This window comes from Microchirus variegatus (assembly GCF_963457635.1).
Source record: "Microchirus variegatus genome assembly, chromosome: 21".
Lineage (NCBI taxonomy): Eukaryota > Metazoa > Chordata > Actinopteri > Pleuronectiformes > Soleidae > Microchirus > Microchirus variegatus.
In genome coordinates, this window is record NC_139822.1 from 242,173 (window position 1) to 259,426 (window position 17,254).

The window sequence follows — 17,254 nt, forward strand, 5'->3', positions numbered from 1 at the left end:
CAAATTAATATTTGCATTCTCTTAAAAAACCAAAAAAAAACATTATTGTTTCTTAGTACTGTGACAAAGGGCAAAAATGCTGTCTTCAGAACTCCTGGCCAATAGGGGGCAATATTTGTAAACGCTTCGCTTTTTACTGAGTGCACAGGCAGCCGTAGATTCAGGCGGCTACGCCATGGGCTAAGCTTTTTGAAATATTAATATAATATATATATTAATATAATTTTATATTGATTACTGATTATGTTGTCCTACTTTCATATGTTGTATTGTACTGTACGTAAGAAATGTTACTACACATTTTAAGTCAGAAACGAGCCGCCTAAAACATCAGCCTCCGGTACATCCAAGTCATTAGGTGGCGCTGTTAAGGAAAAGTGTGGCCGCCTGAATATGCGGTCTCCGGTACTGCAGACACATGTCGTGGGAAAATCGAGCGGTAACGGAACTGGCCACTGTCTCCAATGAGTTTTCAGTGTTTTGTGCTTTTTCTCGGTGTAGCCTGACGTCTCTTCACCGGTGGAGGAATGTCAATAACGGCGGTGAGAGCAGCAGCAGCGGCGGCGGCTGCGGGGGCCCCAGCGTCTTTGTCCCGGTTTAGGGGAGCGCTGGTCGCCGCTGTCGTCGGTGACTGTGTCGGCGGTGAGTTTGAAGGCGCAGAGGAGGTTCCGATGGAGAGTGTGTTGAAGCACCTGAACAGCCTGGACGACGAGACCAAAGGAGATGGTTCGTAAATGCTTTCGTTTTATTAACAGTCGGCGTAATAGAAAGACTCAGAATACACAGCGGTATTGATGACCGATGGCTAATCTCTGAGCCACGGCCTAGCAGAAACTAGTGAAAGAGACGGTTTGGTTGCACAGCATAGCATCAAAATGGGCCATGAGTGAAATCGTTCAAAACCAGGGCGGTTCAAAGAACTTGAATGGTCTAAAATGGGCCCCACCTTCCGAAAAAACAATTGTCATTATTAATGTATTCAGAATACAAGGTGGGTTCCATCAGCCTAACTATGCGCAATGTTTGATTTGCGCAAAAAACGGAACGTTAAAAAATAAAACTCTAGTTATGTTGCAGTAAAAGTCATTACACCTGAAATGGGGAAATGTGAATAAATCCAACGTACACAGATTCAACAAAAGGTAACATTTAGAAATAATATGAGTGAAACCTCACTTCACCTTCACGAAAGAAGCCAGTGGTGTTTCTAATCAATTGCCTGTGGGCTGGTGCTTTTGTGGCTTTTGTCGTTACTAAGCAACCACACCAGAGAGCTGCTGAGATGCTTGAAGATTTAATTAACACCGTGAATGGATATTTTTATAGAAACCAGCTAAAATTGTGAATAGTTACAAGGGCAGAGGTCCTCAGGTGAGTGTTAGTTCAGGAAAAGCCCAGGGTTGTGATCAGCTCAACCAGGAACCTGGGATTCAGTCGGCTACTCCAGTGATTAACGAAAGCAACACATAAAGGACTGGGAAAGGCAAAAACAGACCTTTTTAAAAAGGTAAGTCTGATACAAACATGCATGTGTTTGTGCGTTTTAGGTATTCTCGAGTACAGCGACGACACAGCCATGGCCCGCTGTGTTGTCCAGTCTCTCCTCACTCGTGGAGGCTTCGATGAGCAGGACATGGCTCGCAGGTAAAGAAACACAAGTTGTAATGTTGTGCAAATAATGGGGATGAGCCAGTTACATTACAATACTGGTAATATTGATACCAGAAGAGGAAAAATGTGACATGCAATATCACCCAAACCCCCCTAAATTTCACATAAATGCTTTATTAAGCGCAGATTGTAATATCTTGAAAAGATCATTGAGTAAATTAGGGACAGCACTGACTCACAACAGCACACTGAAGCGCATGCATTTCTCTCTCTAGGTTTGCTAAAGAATATAGTGAATCTCCCGGTCGTGGCTATGGTTCTGGAGTGATCCAGGTGCTGAAGAAGCTTTCTTCCCCCCAACTCTGTGACGTGTACCAGCCAGCCAGGAACCAGTACAATGGTCGGGGCTCCTTTGGGAACGGGGGAGCCATGAGGGCTGCTCCTTTTGCACTGGCTTTCCCTGGCCAGGCTGATGTGAAAAGGGTGAGCAGATGGCATCAATGTGTGTGGACCCACTTCATGTTCTTGATAACGTATGTACATATTCCACTTTGGGAAAGTGATGATGTCCCAGCCCCACAACCTCTCTCTTGCTCTGGGATTCGCTGTCACTGTCTTAGTCATCATTCTTTTTCCCACGCTGCAAAGAAACCTAAACATTGGAAAGTCTGAAGGGGAAATTGAAAATGGCTGCAATAAAACATGTCAGTATTAGCAGGCAGTTTAAGAGATGGAGAAGCTACATGAAACACGTACATCTCAGAGGAGCTCAGCACAGAGCCACAAACGCAAAACGTGAAATTAAGCTGGATGAAACTCAATTATTACCTACATGAATGAAAAGTATGTTACTGTCGCTGTGTTTAGTTCACCACAGGTTCAGGGTTTTATTGTAGATCTCATGTGCTCAGCTAACTTAATAAACCATGTTTCTCTTCACTTTTTACTTTTGAAAAGTTTTGGTCTAATTTCTCAATTTCTTCCCCCCATATCACTCAAGTTTGCCTGTTCAGGTGCCATGCTGACCCACTCATGCTCTCTGGGCTATAATGGAGCAGTGCTCCAGGCGTTAGCTGTGCACCTCTCCCTGCAGGGGGCGCTAGAATTACCTCAGCAGTTTATCAGCAAGCTCATCACAGAGATGGAGGAAGTGGAGGGAGACGAGGCAACGCGCAATGATGCCAGAATGTGAGTATTGCATGTTTAATATATCAGTGTCGGGTCATCCACATGTCTGTTGGATCTAGAGAGACATTTTGCAGACCTATTCTTTGACAAGTGTCAGTCAGTGCAAGTGATTCACATTGTGTGTGTGTCTGTGCAGCCTCAAAGAAGCAGAGAAACCATTTTGTGAGCGCCTCCACAGGGTTAGAGACCTGATGGATAGGAGCAAGGTCAGCATCGAGGAGGTCATCTCAGAACTGGGTCAGTATCTGTTGTCAATTCCTCTGAAACTTTTTTTCTGTTCGTCTGCTGTGTTTGTGGTTTTATGAGATACTGACACATGACACTCACCCCAGAGCCAGGAATCAGCTTAAGGCATGGTCTCACTGAAAACACAAGACATGCAGACTTTAGCTACTTAAAATCTAGCAGGAATAGACCTTGACGCATGTACCGTGCCGTAAATGCTGACTGTGTGTCACTACCCTGTACGGACATATTATGCACAATCAACTTTTTGATCATCAGTCCTCCTCAGTCCAAGTACAGGAGATGAAACACGTGATGTTGACTTCTGCACTCATTGGGACGTCACAATGTGCTAAATTCCTGGAATTGTTGTCTTGCGGAGCTCTGCTTTGTCCGTAAAACGCGGAAGAGTGCTGATGAGGGCAACCGTATCCGAAAACCGGAAGTCCGCAAAAAGTTATATTCTTGGCTCCACGGTGCAGCACAGAGTTCCATCCTCAGAAGATTTATCTTATCTTATATGACGGCAATGTGCCTGCTAGAGCCTGCAAATGATCACTTTTCCAAATGCTAACTGCTGTTAGCTCCCAGTAGCCTCTGTGGCTGATGTCATTTCCTGTCCCTTAAGTTTCATTTTACTTTTTTTAAGGTGGACCTAAAGAGATACTACTAAACGGAGTGTTCTGAACAGGGCTGTTTTGGCAGGGTGATTGAACTGCTGTGGTGCTTCATCCTTATGGTATTTTGACCAAAGTATGACACAGACATGTTCATTAGGACACCAGGGAACTAGGTTAACTTGGAGAAATAGGACATGATATGGCTCCTTTAAATATCTTGTTGTGGGGAGATTGGGGGTGTCTCCACTCCCTTCACTGTCTGCTTGCGGGAAATCAGCCTTGCAAGATCAGGGCCGCCGACCTGGAGTCCCCAGATTCAGGAGGTCTCGCGAGAAACATGAATTGCTTCACTGCACCACACACACCCTAGTGAGGATAAGGTGGTAGAAGATAGATGGATGTTTACGGTGGTGTCTTAAAAATATGTACTTAAGTCTTACCAGTTTTTATACTTCTCTTTCCTTTCAGGTAATGGAATTGCAGCGCTCCACTCAGTCCCCACTGCCATCTTCTGTGTCCTCCACTGCCTGCAACCACGTGAATGCCTTCCAGAGAACTACAGTGGCCTGGAGAGGACAATAGCATACAGCCTTGCCCTTGGAGGGGACACAGACACCATAGCCTGTATGGCTGGGGCCATCGCCGGGGCCCACTACGGCATCGCGGCCGTCTCACAGTCGTGGATAAAGTGCTGTGAGGGGACAGAGGACGCAGACGTGAACGCAGAGCGTCTTCACATGCTCTACCACCAGTCGTTACAGAGCAGTGCGAGCGTGGCCGGGGAGCAGAGCCATGAATTCAGACCAGAAAACAAGTCTAATGGTACAGAGAAGAAAAAATAAGGCTGAGTGATTCTTCAAATAACATTTTTAAAAGAGGACACTCACACATTAAATAAACACTTTTGTCGGCATATACATACGCAATACATCCAGGCTGCAACGATTAATCAGTCATAGATTATTAAAGTAACTGCCAATAATTTTGCTAATCAGTTTTTTTGTCTCAAATAAACTTCTTTGGTTATAGACTATAATATAATTTCTTTCTGGGTTTCTTTTGCTTCTCTGGGACTAAAAGTGTAAACAAAACAATACAGAAGATATCGGAATGTTGTAATTTTGAGTTTTGTCAAACACTCGTCCACATTTTCACCCTTTTCTGACATCTTATGTTCAAAACAAGTAAACTCTACATGGAGAAAAGGATGATTATTTTCATCCATAATGAAATAATTGCAGCCCTATAATACTGTACATGTCTATTCCCTTCCTCTGTCCTGTTCAGTGATGGAAAAAAAAACTTTTGTGAACGTTGCACTATGTGTTTGGTCATGTCTTGGTTGATCCTCATGGTGGAAAATTATTTAATAAATGTCTTTATGAAATGTATACATCTGTATGAGTGGGTACTTTGATTCAGGGAGGTAATTCGAAGGAGAATGTCTTACAGTCACACACACATCAGTCTCATAATATAAACCATCATTATTACACACCTGTAGCAGTAAACACACATCACATCTGCACCCAGGAAGCAATGGGGATTTGGTGACCTTGGTCAGGGCCACCTTAGATAATTCTTCTGGAATTATACCTTATACCTACCATAAAACACATTTTTAAGATGTGCATTATAAAATAAATCACTCTTATCAAGCCAAAATTATGTTTCTCAATGCCATTAAAGGAATACTTCACTGATTTGCATTTGCTTTGTATTATTAGAATAGAGGTATTATTTTTGAAAAATTGTGCTTCCTAATCTCAGTTTCCCATGAGTTGAGAAATATCTTTTTTTTTGTTATGTGCCCACCAGTGACCCTTGGTCCTGTTAGCGTAACTGTTAGCAAAAATGGCGGACACTGTTTACATTGTAGTAATGAGGTCCCATCCCTCTATGGGAGGGTCTACAAGATTGCGGAATTAGCGTTGCAGTTTCAAGATGGAGACAAGATGTCAAGCTTTGTAATGAGAATATACTTATACTAATTTTTCAAGATCTGAACTCTCAAATACATACTCACCGGACATGTCATGCTCTGGATCGGCGTATACGACAGCGTGTTCCAGTTCCTGCAAATATCCAGCAACTTCACACATTGAAAAGGAGTGGACCAACATTCCACAGGCCACAATCAGCAGCCTCATCAACTCCATGCGGATACTGTCTGGTTTTCTGACCAGACCCCCCCAATAAAGATAAACTGTACATTTCAGAGTCGTCTTTTATTGTGGCCATCCTAAGGCACTCACCAATAACCCTAACCCTACAACACATCCTAACCCTCACCCAACCCTAACCCAAGCCACTATCTCGGCAAAGGAGAAGTGCTCACTAACACAGATTTAGACAGATTTGTGAACAATATTTGAGAGAAATGGTGACCAAACCGAACTGGTCTACTTGATGGAAACACGGCAGTGGTGTTTTGGTGACAGAAGTTACACATTGGATCTTTAAACAGACAGATTTTATTAAGCCTTGGCTAAAAAAGTTTTTCCTAAATTTGACAGCCGTATAGACATATAATAATTAACAAGCAACACCTGGAAATCACAGGTTTTTGTCTGCTGGGGCAACCTCTAAGAACAGCTGCAGGAATAATGTTAACTTTGTCAACAGGCCTGGGCAGAGCTTGTAATGAATGAAGGGTATATAGACAAGGATTCCACTGAAAATAAATAAAGATACATAGAGGTATTCAATCTGAGGACTATCTATGATGGGGGCCAGCACAAGGAATACTGCTGCGACAAGGACCAGGATGGGGAGTATGATGGGAACCTGTGGACAGAGGAAGAAATAAGCTTTACAATATTCTGTGTTTCTACTGCACACATGAGTTTGTACTCACCTTGTACGGCCTCGGGAGTTCTGGCTTCTTGATCTTGAGATAGAGGAGTCCACACATGGTGATGGCATAGAAAAACCAGGCAGTGAAACTGACAACAGCAATGAAGATGAATGTCAAACAACAATGATGATTAACTTAACAAATCAATAAACAAATGCAGAGCCAGCCTTTACCTGAAGTAGTTGACGATACTCTGGAAATCTCCAGGGATCAGCACAACCAGAGAGATGATGGTGGTGAAGATCAGAGCTGGGGATGGAGTCAGTCTGTGCACGTGAGCCATGGAAAGAATGTCCGGCTACAAAACAAACACAACTCTGTGACAACCACATACATCTAACAAGCTCAGAACTTAAAAACATTCTTACCATATGTCCTTCTCTGGCAGCAACAAAGCACACACGACTACCACTGAAGAAGGTGCCGTTTAACGAACCAAAAGCAGATAATGCTGCAGCCACAGACATGATCCACCCCCAGCTGCCTAACACCTTATTCCTGTGTGGGAAAGTGGAAGCTTTCACATTAGCTGCAACAGTAACCTTCAAAGCAAAATCAGAAACCTTGGTGCATTTTATAGATTTAGTGAATTCCAATTCCTTGCTTAACCCTCAATCTCAAAAATGCGAGCTCCCGCTAGTGCAAGTGCTGTCCCGATTCTCAGAAAAATTAAGTTGAGAGGCAAGTTTAAGGGCTGTATCGACCTCAATAGTGAGATTTTCCGAGACCACCCTTGGGAGCAAGGGCTGCCCAGAATGCATTGCGTGGTTTGACAGAACAAAGATGGCGGCGAAAGCATCAAGACGAGTAAGCTATAAATTAAGTATTTTCTTTGTTAATAGAGATATAAAAAATATGGAAGCCATTGTATTATCTTAGTTTAGGCCCATTTTATGGATTAATTACATCATTGTTGCAAAAACGTATTTACGATCTTTTGTCAATAGCCGGCCGGTGCGGACAAACGATCATTGGCTATTATTTACTTTTCAATAAGCCGTGGTGTGTGGCAACTTTTCAGCTGAATATGTCCGTGGTTGTGGTATTTGTATGAGTATCATCTTATAACTAACTAGGTTATTACGAATGACATAAATGTGTTCTTCTTCTTCTTTTTTGGAGTTGACAGACTGGACGCAGCTTTCGCGTTATTCTGCCCCCCACAGTCTGAAGACGTATCTGCATGTAAGGGGTGTCCCATTTCTAAGTGGCAAAATAACCCTCAACACTTGGTTTTGAGGGACAGTTAAGATTAAGGGTTGAGCTTGAGGGTTAAGATTGAGGGTTAAGATAGGAATTGGAATTGGCCCTAAATGTCATTAGTGATTTCTAAAAATGTGTGCAAATGAAAATGAAAGCCCCTTTGGTGTTGCTTATTGTTTTTGCTATGACATAAATATTATGTCAGACAATTAATCTTGACCAGAGGTCTCAAACTCAGCCCATGGGCCATCTTCGTTCATATCAAAACAAACACTTTTATTTAGAAATTATGCAAAAATAGTGTCACAGTTGTCGTTACTGCTTTATCATGATGTAGTATCACCCGAATAGTTGTTTCCCCCCCCACACAGTTGGACTTAGTTTCATATGACCGGCCCCCTCTTGAACTCTGATCTAGACCAATCAACCACTACGTATGTGTATGATCAGCATCGAGCACTCACTCACCCCCAGGTAACTGCTACTGCGTTGGACGACATGAGCTCTTTCGGCGTCATTACTGTCAGATAGCTCACATTCACCAGCAGATACAAGCCAGTCACCAGAGAAATGGCTATCACAACAGCCCTTGGAAGATTGACCTGGGACAAAAAAACAATGATAACAGACTTGGATCAATATATGCAGGTTTGCATGATGAGTGAACCTGTGTTGCCTGAACATAGTGTAGTGTAAACATTCAGATTAAATATATCATAATATAATATCTTTTTGATAAGAAAATATTCATGAAGAACTACAAAAATAACAACAAACACACTGTTCACACAAGACTGTCAGCTCCATGCAACTGTTTTTAAGCATAGTAGTGTTTTAAGAGCTTGTGTCGCCCGGTGACATTCCCTCAGTCCACACAGGAAGTTATTCATTCACAAGTGAATTCTACGGCTGGAGTTAAACAAACTTTTGGTAAAGTAACAGGTGGATGTACGTGAACCGGCCCCTGCTTTGTTAAGAAAACACAAAGGAACAGATTGCAGCTAAAGTTAGCCAAACTATAGCCTGTGAAGTACACTCTTATAAATAAGGGTTCCAAAAGGGTCCTTCTACAAGGGCTGAGGTTCTACCTGGAACCATTTTCTTTCCCGAAGAAAGGGTTTTTCAAGGGTTCTTGGTAACATTAATGGTTCCAGTAAGAACCATTTTGATCCAGAGAACCCTCTAAAACCCCTTTCCTGAATAAAGGATTTCAAAAGGGTTCTTGGTGGAACCCTCCAAATTTCTCAGATTAAAAAAAAACCTTATATGGTTCTACTTAGCACTTTTATTTCTACGAGTGCAGTGGTGTGCTCCATTTGTAGTTGGAAAGCCGAATTTCTGACGTGTATTCCTTATACAGGAAACATCCCCAAAGTTTGATCTCCAACTTTTAAACTCAACCTTGCAACCTCACCAACTCCGACATGGGATTCCAAGATAGCTGCCACCATGCAAACGCTGATACTTTGACCATTAATAGCATTTATTCCACTTTTAAAACACATCATAAAACCCATTTTAACGCTTTGGCTTTTGACCCAATATGAGACGTTGGTTTTTAATCTTTTTTTATAGTTTTATTGTATGACTTGTTTATTTGTGTTGTTTTATTTTCTAGTATTTTATTGTTTTATTGTTTGTTCTTAGGTCTATTAGGTCACACATTTTTATGTTTTATTTGTTTTATTTGACCGTAGGTGTTAAGAAGAAGAAACCGGCTTGAATTTTCTTTTCTCACAAAAACCAAATACAATGTAATGGTTCTGCACCTTCCTCTTAAAGTCATAGTCCACATTTAAGTCCCTGTTGCCTTCATGCATTCAGCTCAAGCTGCTGACTGTGTGACAGCTACGAACAATAACCAACTGACAATTAAACCATTGGAAGTCAATTATTTACCTTGGTGAAACATTTCAGACCAAGGTTCTTATTGTCAGCACATCTCAGAAGTGCAGACACAACACAAGTGAATAAACAGTTGTTGTTTTTCCCTACGAAATGCAGCCAAAGTTACAAGGATGTCAAAAATGAACCAAAAGACTGAACATTTTCTCAGATTGTTACACTTAATTTGTTCTGTAAGATGCACTTTACACGTGCACTTGAGCAGAGGTGTTGCAACAGGGCAGGTAAGCTCTGCAAATGTCTGGGGTTCCATATAAAGAGCAGCTGAAACAAACCAAAATAGATTTTGAAGTACAACGACACCAGCGGCAGGCCTCACAAATATCAAAGAGCTGAAGACCACTGGACCTGAGGTCATAAGGATGTAGATGTACTCTCCCACCCAACTCTTTTATGACAGTGCCCAGCTCAGCATAGCAGAAAGAGGCCAGGATGACGAGCAAACCACAGCATGCCCACACCACCAGGCTGGCTCCAGGGCTGTCGATGGTGTAAAGCACCATCTGTGGGGACATAAAGATCCCAGATCCAATCATTGTCCCTCCAATGAGGGACACAGCTCCTGCCAGGCCAACCTCTCACTTCTGTGCCTCGTTGTCCATCATCCCAACTGTTCCAGACCATGTGTTGTCTCACATGTTAACCAGTGGAGAAAGCACTATAATCCAGCCAGAGAGTTAATAATTACGAGGCTTGATCATGGACCCAGTAGTTCAGATAACAGGCTACAAATGACACAAATGTGAAAAGGAATTTTCTTTTCTCACAAAAAACAAAAATGAAGAATATTCATGTTGCTATTTGATCTTGTAGGATTGGACTGGTGTGCAAACATAGTGTATGTCTGGTTTACCTATTCAAATAATTGTCAATGTTATAATGACGAGTTGTATAGTGAGTAGATCCCTACACAAAAGGTGTGGGAAACACAGATTCTAAAGCATTTATTTCAACCTACCAAAATAAAACCTCTCCAAACCCTGACTTAGTAGGTGAGACAACTGTGAAGCACAACTTAATGGTTCTGTACCTTCACCTTTAAGTCATAGTCCACATTTAAGTCCCTGTTACCTTCATGCATTCAGCTTAAGCTGGTGACTGTGTGACAGCTATGAACAATAACCAACAGACAATTAAACCATAGGAAGTCAATTATTTACCTTCTCATTTCTCTATGAAGGTGAACCATTTCAGAACAAGGTTCTTGTTACTGTCAACACATCTCAGAACTGCACAACAACACAACTGAATGAACAGTGACTCCACTCTGATCACATATCTTGGTATATACAGAAGAACAGTCAGATTTTCTACCAGAGGAAACTCAAATACCACAGATGTGAACTTACATCTTGTGGTATCTTTTATTGACTCAAGATTTTCATATTTTAGGGTTTAATTATGTAGTAATACCGACAGACCTCATATGAATAAGGGGATTACTGGTACTCATTTCACACACTGATGATCAGTGATAACAGAATGATGAATCCTGGATGATGATTGATCTGTCAAGTGACTTGAGGGACTGCTGCATACAATTGCAGACAAACAAAAACGCACACTTCAACTTCATATGCTCACCTCTGGTCTCTTCAGCTCCTCTATAACATAGTTCAAGTTGTTCCAACCAGAATAAGACCAGAGTCCTTGATAAAAAGCCATTCCTAGAGTGCTCAAAGAGACCTGGGTCCCTTTAAATGCATTCTCAATGTTGAGATTTTCTACGATGACGGTACTGCTGTGGGTGAGCTCGACTAGCCCTCCGATTACTACGAGTGTCAATGTCAGTACGTTGCCCACCAGGAAGACCACCTGGATTCTGACAGCAACACGGACACTCAAACAATTGACTATGGAAACAACCAGTATAGCCACAGCAGCCACACACTTGACTACCTGCTGTGGAGGAGGGCAGTCCATGTAAAGAGGCGCTGTGGCATATTCTGCGATACTGATTGCCAATGCTGAAACGGCGAATGGCTTCACAACCAAGGTAAAAGTGATTGCTGCAAAGAAAGCAGGAAATGAGCCAAATATTCGCAGAATGTAGATGAACTCCCCACCAGATTCAGGAATGACAGTGCCGAGCTCTGCCAAGGACAGTGCTGCAAACATAGCTACAAATCCTGTCAGAGCCCAGATCAGCAGACTGGCTCCAGGGCTTCCCACATAGGCCAGTAAATACTGCGGGGACATGAATATACCAGATCCAATCATTGTCCCTCCAATGAGGGCCACAGCTCCTGCCAGCCCGACCTCTTGCTTCTGTGCCTTGTTGTCCATAATCCCAACTGTTCCAGACCATCTGTTGTCCCAAACTTTTACCAGAGGAGAAAGCATTATAATCATGTGGCCAAAGTCACTCTAACAACAAGCCAGAGAGTTAATAATTACGAGGATCGGTAATACAATAGGCACCACACGGTTGGTGTAGTGGTTAGCGCTCTTGCCTTTGCAGCAAAATGACCCGGGTTTGAACCCCGGTTGGAACAAGGGCCTTTCTGCATGGAGTTTCCATGTTCTCAGGTTATCCAGCTTCCTCCCACAGTCCAAAAACATGCAGATTTGGGGATTAGGTGAATTGACCTAATCCCCAAATCTGCAATCAAAATTGACCGTAGGTGTGAGAGTGTGAGTGAATGGTTGTTTGTCTCTATATTTGGCCCTGCGATGGACTGGCAAACTGTCCAGGGTGTACCCTGCCTATCACCCTATGTCAGCTGAGATAGGCACAGGACCCTAGGACAAAGGATAAAGTGGTAGTTAATGGATGGATGAGGGATGGTCATACTATGGACTATATTTAAGTCTGTTTTGCTTTGCATCTGATGTGTTAGTAGGATTACTGGTTGCTGTGATGGCCCTGCATCTTTCTTTGAATTTTCTGCTCCTCTCATGTTTCAGGAGAGTCAGAAGTTGAAGCTAAAAGCCTGTTAAAGATACGGTAGCTTTGGGAAATCTATCCTCACACACTAACACTTTCACACAGAGGAATAACAGGTGGACATGACCCAGTTGTTCAGATTTTTCTGTGTATCGTGAATCACTGATCGATACCCATCGGCCACTATGTGTATGTAAAAATCATATACAAAATGCCTTTATAAACACTCAGCTATGGCCTCATTTAATGCTCATATAAAATGAAGCTGTGATTCATTTGTCAAACAAACTGTATGTCTGGTTTACCTTTTCAAATAATAAGTAATGTTACAGTGATGGCACATTCAGCAATGTTAGACTAGAGTTGATCCCTACATAAAAGGTTTGAGAAACACAGACTCTAAAGCATTTATATGACCCTACCTAAATAAAAATAAAAACCTCTCCAAACCCTGACTTAGTAGGTGAGACAACTGTGAAGCACAACTTAATGGTTCTGTACCTTCACCTTTAAGTCATAGTCCACATTTAAGTCCCTGTTACCTTCATGCATTCAGCTTAAGCTGGTGACTGTGTGACAGCTATGAACAATAACCAACAGACAATTAAACCATAGGAAGTCAATTATTTACCTTCTCATTTCTCTATGAAGGTGAACCATTTCAGAACAAGGTTCTTGTTACTGTCAACACATCTCAGAACTGCAACACAACTGAATAAACAGTGACTCCACTTTCATCACATATCTTGGTATATATAGAAGAACAGTATGTCTGATGTTCCAATAGAGGAAGCTCAAATACCCCACATGTGAACTTACATCTTGTGGTATCTTACTGACTGAAGATTTTCATATTTTAGGATTTAATTATGTAGTAATACCGACAGACCTCATATGAATAAGGGGATTACTGGTACTCATTTCACACACTGATGATCAGTGATAACAGAATGATGAATCCTGGATGATGATTGATCTGTCAAGTGACTTGAGGGACTGCTGCATACAATTGCAGACAAACAAAAACGCACACTTCAACTTCATATGCTCACCTCTGGTCTCTTCAGCTCCTCTATAACATAGTTCAAGTTGTTCCAACCAGAATAAGACCAGAGTCCTTGATAAAAAGCCATTCCTAGAGTGCTCAAAGAGACCTGGGTCCCTTTAAATGCATTCTCAATGTTGAGATTTTCTACGATGACGGTACTGCTGTGGGTGAGCTCGACTAGCCCTCCGATTACTACGAGTGTCAATGTCACTACTTTGGCCACCAGGAAGACCACCTGGATTCTGACAGCAACACGGACACTCAAACAATTGACTATGGAAACAACCAGTATAGCCACAGCAGCCACACACTTGACTACCTGCTGTGGAGGAGGGCAGTCCATGTAAAGAGGCGCTGTGGCATATTCTGCGATACTGATTGCCATTGCTGAAGCGGCGAATGGCTTCACAACCAAGGTAAAAGTGATTGCTGCAAAGAAAGCAGGAAATGAGCCAAATATTCGCAGAATGTAGATGAACTCCCCACCAGATTCAGGAATGACAGTGCCGAGCTCTGTGTAGGACAGTGCTGCAAACATAGCTACAAATCCTGACAGAGCCCAGATCAGCAGACTGGCTCCAGGGCTTCCCACATAGGCCAGTAAATACTGCGGGGACATGAATATACCAGATCCAATCATCGCTCCCGAAATAAACGTTATACCGCCAACTAGCCCAATTTCTCGTTTCATTTTCACACCTCCGGGTCGTTTGCTCGCCATTGCTACGCTAAACCGAGAGAACAAAATCCAGGCAACGAACAAGAGCAGACACTCATGTAAAGAAGTATTCAGACAATGATGAGGGCAAAGGGAGTAACACATCATAGATGATTTTAATCAGTTTATGGGTCTGTAAAGTGTTTATTGTAGGTGATTTAAGTTTAAAATTAACTTCAGTGTGGTTTGTCCAGCTCTTTGGTTTACCTGTGCGACTTACACTACCGTTCAAAAGTTTGGGGTCACTTAGAAATGTCCTTATTTTTGCTTTAACTATTCTAGCTGCAAATGTTTGGTTTTAATGGAATATGTACATAGGTGTATAGAGGCCCATGTCTAGCAACCATCTCTCCAGTGTTCTAATGGTACGTTGTGTTTGCTAATCGCGTTAGAAGGTTATTGGATGATTAGAAAACCCTTGAAAACCCTTGTGCAATTATGTTAGCACGGCTGAAAACAGTTTTGCTGGTTCTTTGACGAAAGTTTGAAGGGCAAAAGTATTATTTTGAATAAAAATCATTATTTCTCATCTTGCCAATGTCTTCACTATATTTTCTATTCATTTTGCAAATCTTTTGATGAATAAAAGTGTGACTTTTAATGGAAAACACAAAAAAAATTGTATAGGTGACCCCAAACTTTTGAACGGTAGTGTATGTCCACTATATACATAAAAAAGGATGTATGACCTCAAAAATAAAACATCTTTGTGGGAGTAGAAGGAGCGATTGCACAAACAACAAACAACAAGAAAAATAGGATTTTTATAGTAGAAAATGTAACTTTGTGAGTCTTACTTCTGGGTGTTTCAGCTCTTCAGTTAAATAATTCAAAGTGTTCCAGCCATCATAGGACCACAGTCCCTGATACAAAGCAAGACCAATGGAGTTGGCATCAAGGTTTGTTCCCTCAAAGGAGTTCTCAAAGTTCTGTGTGTTGCCCTGGAAAAGCATCACAACACCTCCAAGTACAATCACCACCAGTGCCAGCACTTTGACCACCATGGTAACCACCTGGATGGCAGTGGCCATGCGCACGCTCAGACAATTAATAATGGCAAGCATCAAGATAACTGCTGCGCTCACACATTTCACCAGCACTTGTGGAGGGGTGCAGCCAGGAAAAAAAGGGGCCACAATATATTCCCCACAGGTCAGAGCGATTCCTGTGGCACTGGCAGGCCTCATGGCAGCAATAAAGCTGAAGACGTACATGAAAGCCACCACTTGCCCTACTGTCCGTAGCATGTAGATATACTCGGCTCCAGATTCTGAAATCACTGTGCCCAGTTCAGCATAGCAGAGCCCCCCCAGCATGGCTATCAACCCACAGCAAGCCCACATAATAAAGAACGCCCCAGGGCTGCCAATGGTGGATAGCAAATACTGGGGACTTATGAAGATCCCAGATCCTATCATGGTTCCAGCGATGAATGACACAGCTCCAACAATCCCCACTTCCCTCTTCAGATTGAGCTTCTGCTCACCGCTCTCCATTGTTTTGAGACGAGCTGCTTCCCAAAAAACTACTCACAGTTTTTCAGCTCTTCAACTATTTATTGACATAAAAGTCATTACCAGTGCCAGCCCTGATGTCACTGGTACACAATTTCTACTACAGGGACCCTCCTTCCAGGCCTGTTAAATGATTAACATACAGACCCATGAGTCCTGAAGGCTTTATTTACCAACTTAAAGGAATGAATATAATCATATCTATTCCATCCCAATCTTTATGGTTGTATGATGGAGTCCACAGTGATAAAAATCAACTCCTCCAAAGAAAACCGATATAACTATAACTTTATATTGTTTGACAGAAAGAGCAGCTGGTGGACAGACAAAGACAGCGACTGTTCATTCAGCAAGCAGACTTTTGGCCGGTAGTTTTTTTCCATATTTAGCTTTTTATTGTGTTGTGTAGTAGCTGTGTCATGTAAACTTGGCTATTCTTCTTTCCAGTGAATTACTGCATTCCTTTACTTACCTCTGGACGTTTCAGCTCTTCAGTCACATAATTCAGATTATTCCAGCCATCGTAGGACCACAGTCCCTGGTAGAACGCAATACCAATGGAATTGATGCCCACATTTGTGTTCTCGAAAGAGTCTTTGAAGTTTTCATCATGGCCTCGGGCGAGCATCACCAATCCTCCTATTATAATGACCACCAGGGTTAAAACCTTGGTGACCATGAAAAACACTTGGACTGACATTGAAAAACGGACATTGATGCAGTTCACGGTGGCGAGAGTTATAATTGCAGCTGCAGCCACACACTTCACCACGATCACTGGAGGGGGGCAGTCTGGGTAGAAAGGAGCCACGACATACTGAGCAAAGCTCAATGAAATGCCAACGATACCAGCAGGCCTCACAAATAACACAGAGCTGAAGATCAACAGGAAAGCGACCACTGGACCTGAGGTTCTGAAGATGTAGATGTACTCTCCCCCCGACTCCTTTATGACAGTGCCCAGCTCAGCATAGCAGAAAGAGGCCAGGATGACGAGCAAACCACAGCATGCCCACACCACCAGGCTGGCTCCAGGGCTGCCGATGGTGTAAAGCACCGTCTGTGGGGACATAAAGATCCCAGATCCAATCATTGTCCCTCCAATGAGGGACACGGCGCCTGCCAGGCCGACCTCTCGCTTCAGACTGAGATTCTGTGCCTTGTTGTCCATAATCCCAACTGTTCCAGTCCATCTGTTGTCTGACACTTTTGCCAGTGGAGAAAGCACTATAATTCTGTGGCCAAAGTCACTTTAACAGCTAGCCTGTGAGTTAATAATTACGAGGATTGGTCATAAGATATGGACTATATTTAAGGCCGTTTTGCTTTGTATTGGTTGCCGTGATGGCTCTCCATCTTTCTTTGACTTTTCCACTTCTCTCATATGTATAAAGATAAATAAATAGTTTGTGGCAAACTATTTTCAAACACTAATATCCTTCACACAGAGGAATAACATGTGGACATGACCCAGGAGT

At 42.4% G+C, this 17,254-nt stretch overlaps 2 protein-coding genes across 2 annotated transcripts; one reads left to right on the forward strand and one right to left on the reverse strand.

Moving 5' to 3' along the window:
* The first annotated feature begins 433 nt into the window (after positions 1–433).
* Positions 434–5,021, forward strand: adprs (ADP-ribosylserine hydrolase). The gene is made up of 6 exons (XM_083907467.1): positions 434–726; positions 1,548–1,644; positions 1,887–2,094; positions 2,612–2,799; positions 2,936–3,036; positions 4,113–5,021. Exons 1-6 carry the CDS (start codon positions 528–530, stop codon positions 4,484–4,486), a joined length of 1,167 nt encoding a protein of 388 aa, XP_083763593.1. The 5' UTR covers positions 434–527; the 3' UTR covers positions 4,487–5,021.
* A 1,179-nt stretch (positions 5,022–6,200) lies between these two features.
* Positions 6,201–16,947, reverse strand: LOC310942761 (b(0,+)-type amino acid transporter 1; the record flags this gene model as incomplete). The annotated part of the gene is made up of 6 exons (XM_083908192.1): positions 6,201–6,431; positions 6,502–6,589; positions 6,675–6,799; positions 6,870–6,999; positions 8,173–8,306; positions 16,249–16,947. 6 exons carry the CDS (start codon positions 16,945–16,947, stop codon positions 6,201–6,203), a joined length of 1,407 nt encoding a protein of 468 aa, XP_083764318.1.
* Positions 16,948–17,254: the final 307 nt, after the last annotated feature.

Bases quoted from the DNA above. Each gene is read 5' to 3' on its own strand.
- adprs (XM_083907467.1), top strand. From the start codon at position 528: ATGTCAATAACGGCGGTGAGAGCAGCAGCAGCGGCGGCGGCTGCGGGG. The intron at 727-1,547 runs GTTCGTAAATGC...TGTGCGTTTTAG, and splicing joins CGACGAGACCAAAGGAGATG to GTATTCTCGAGTACAGCGAC. The intron at 2,800-2,935 runs GTGAGTATTGCA...GTGTCTGTGCAG, and splicing joins ACGCGCAATGATGCCAGAAT to CCTCAAAGAAGCAGAGAAAC.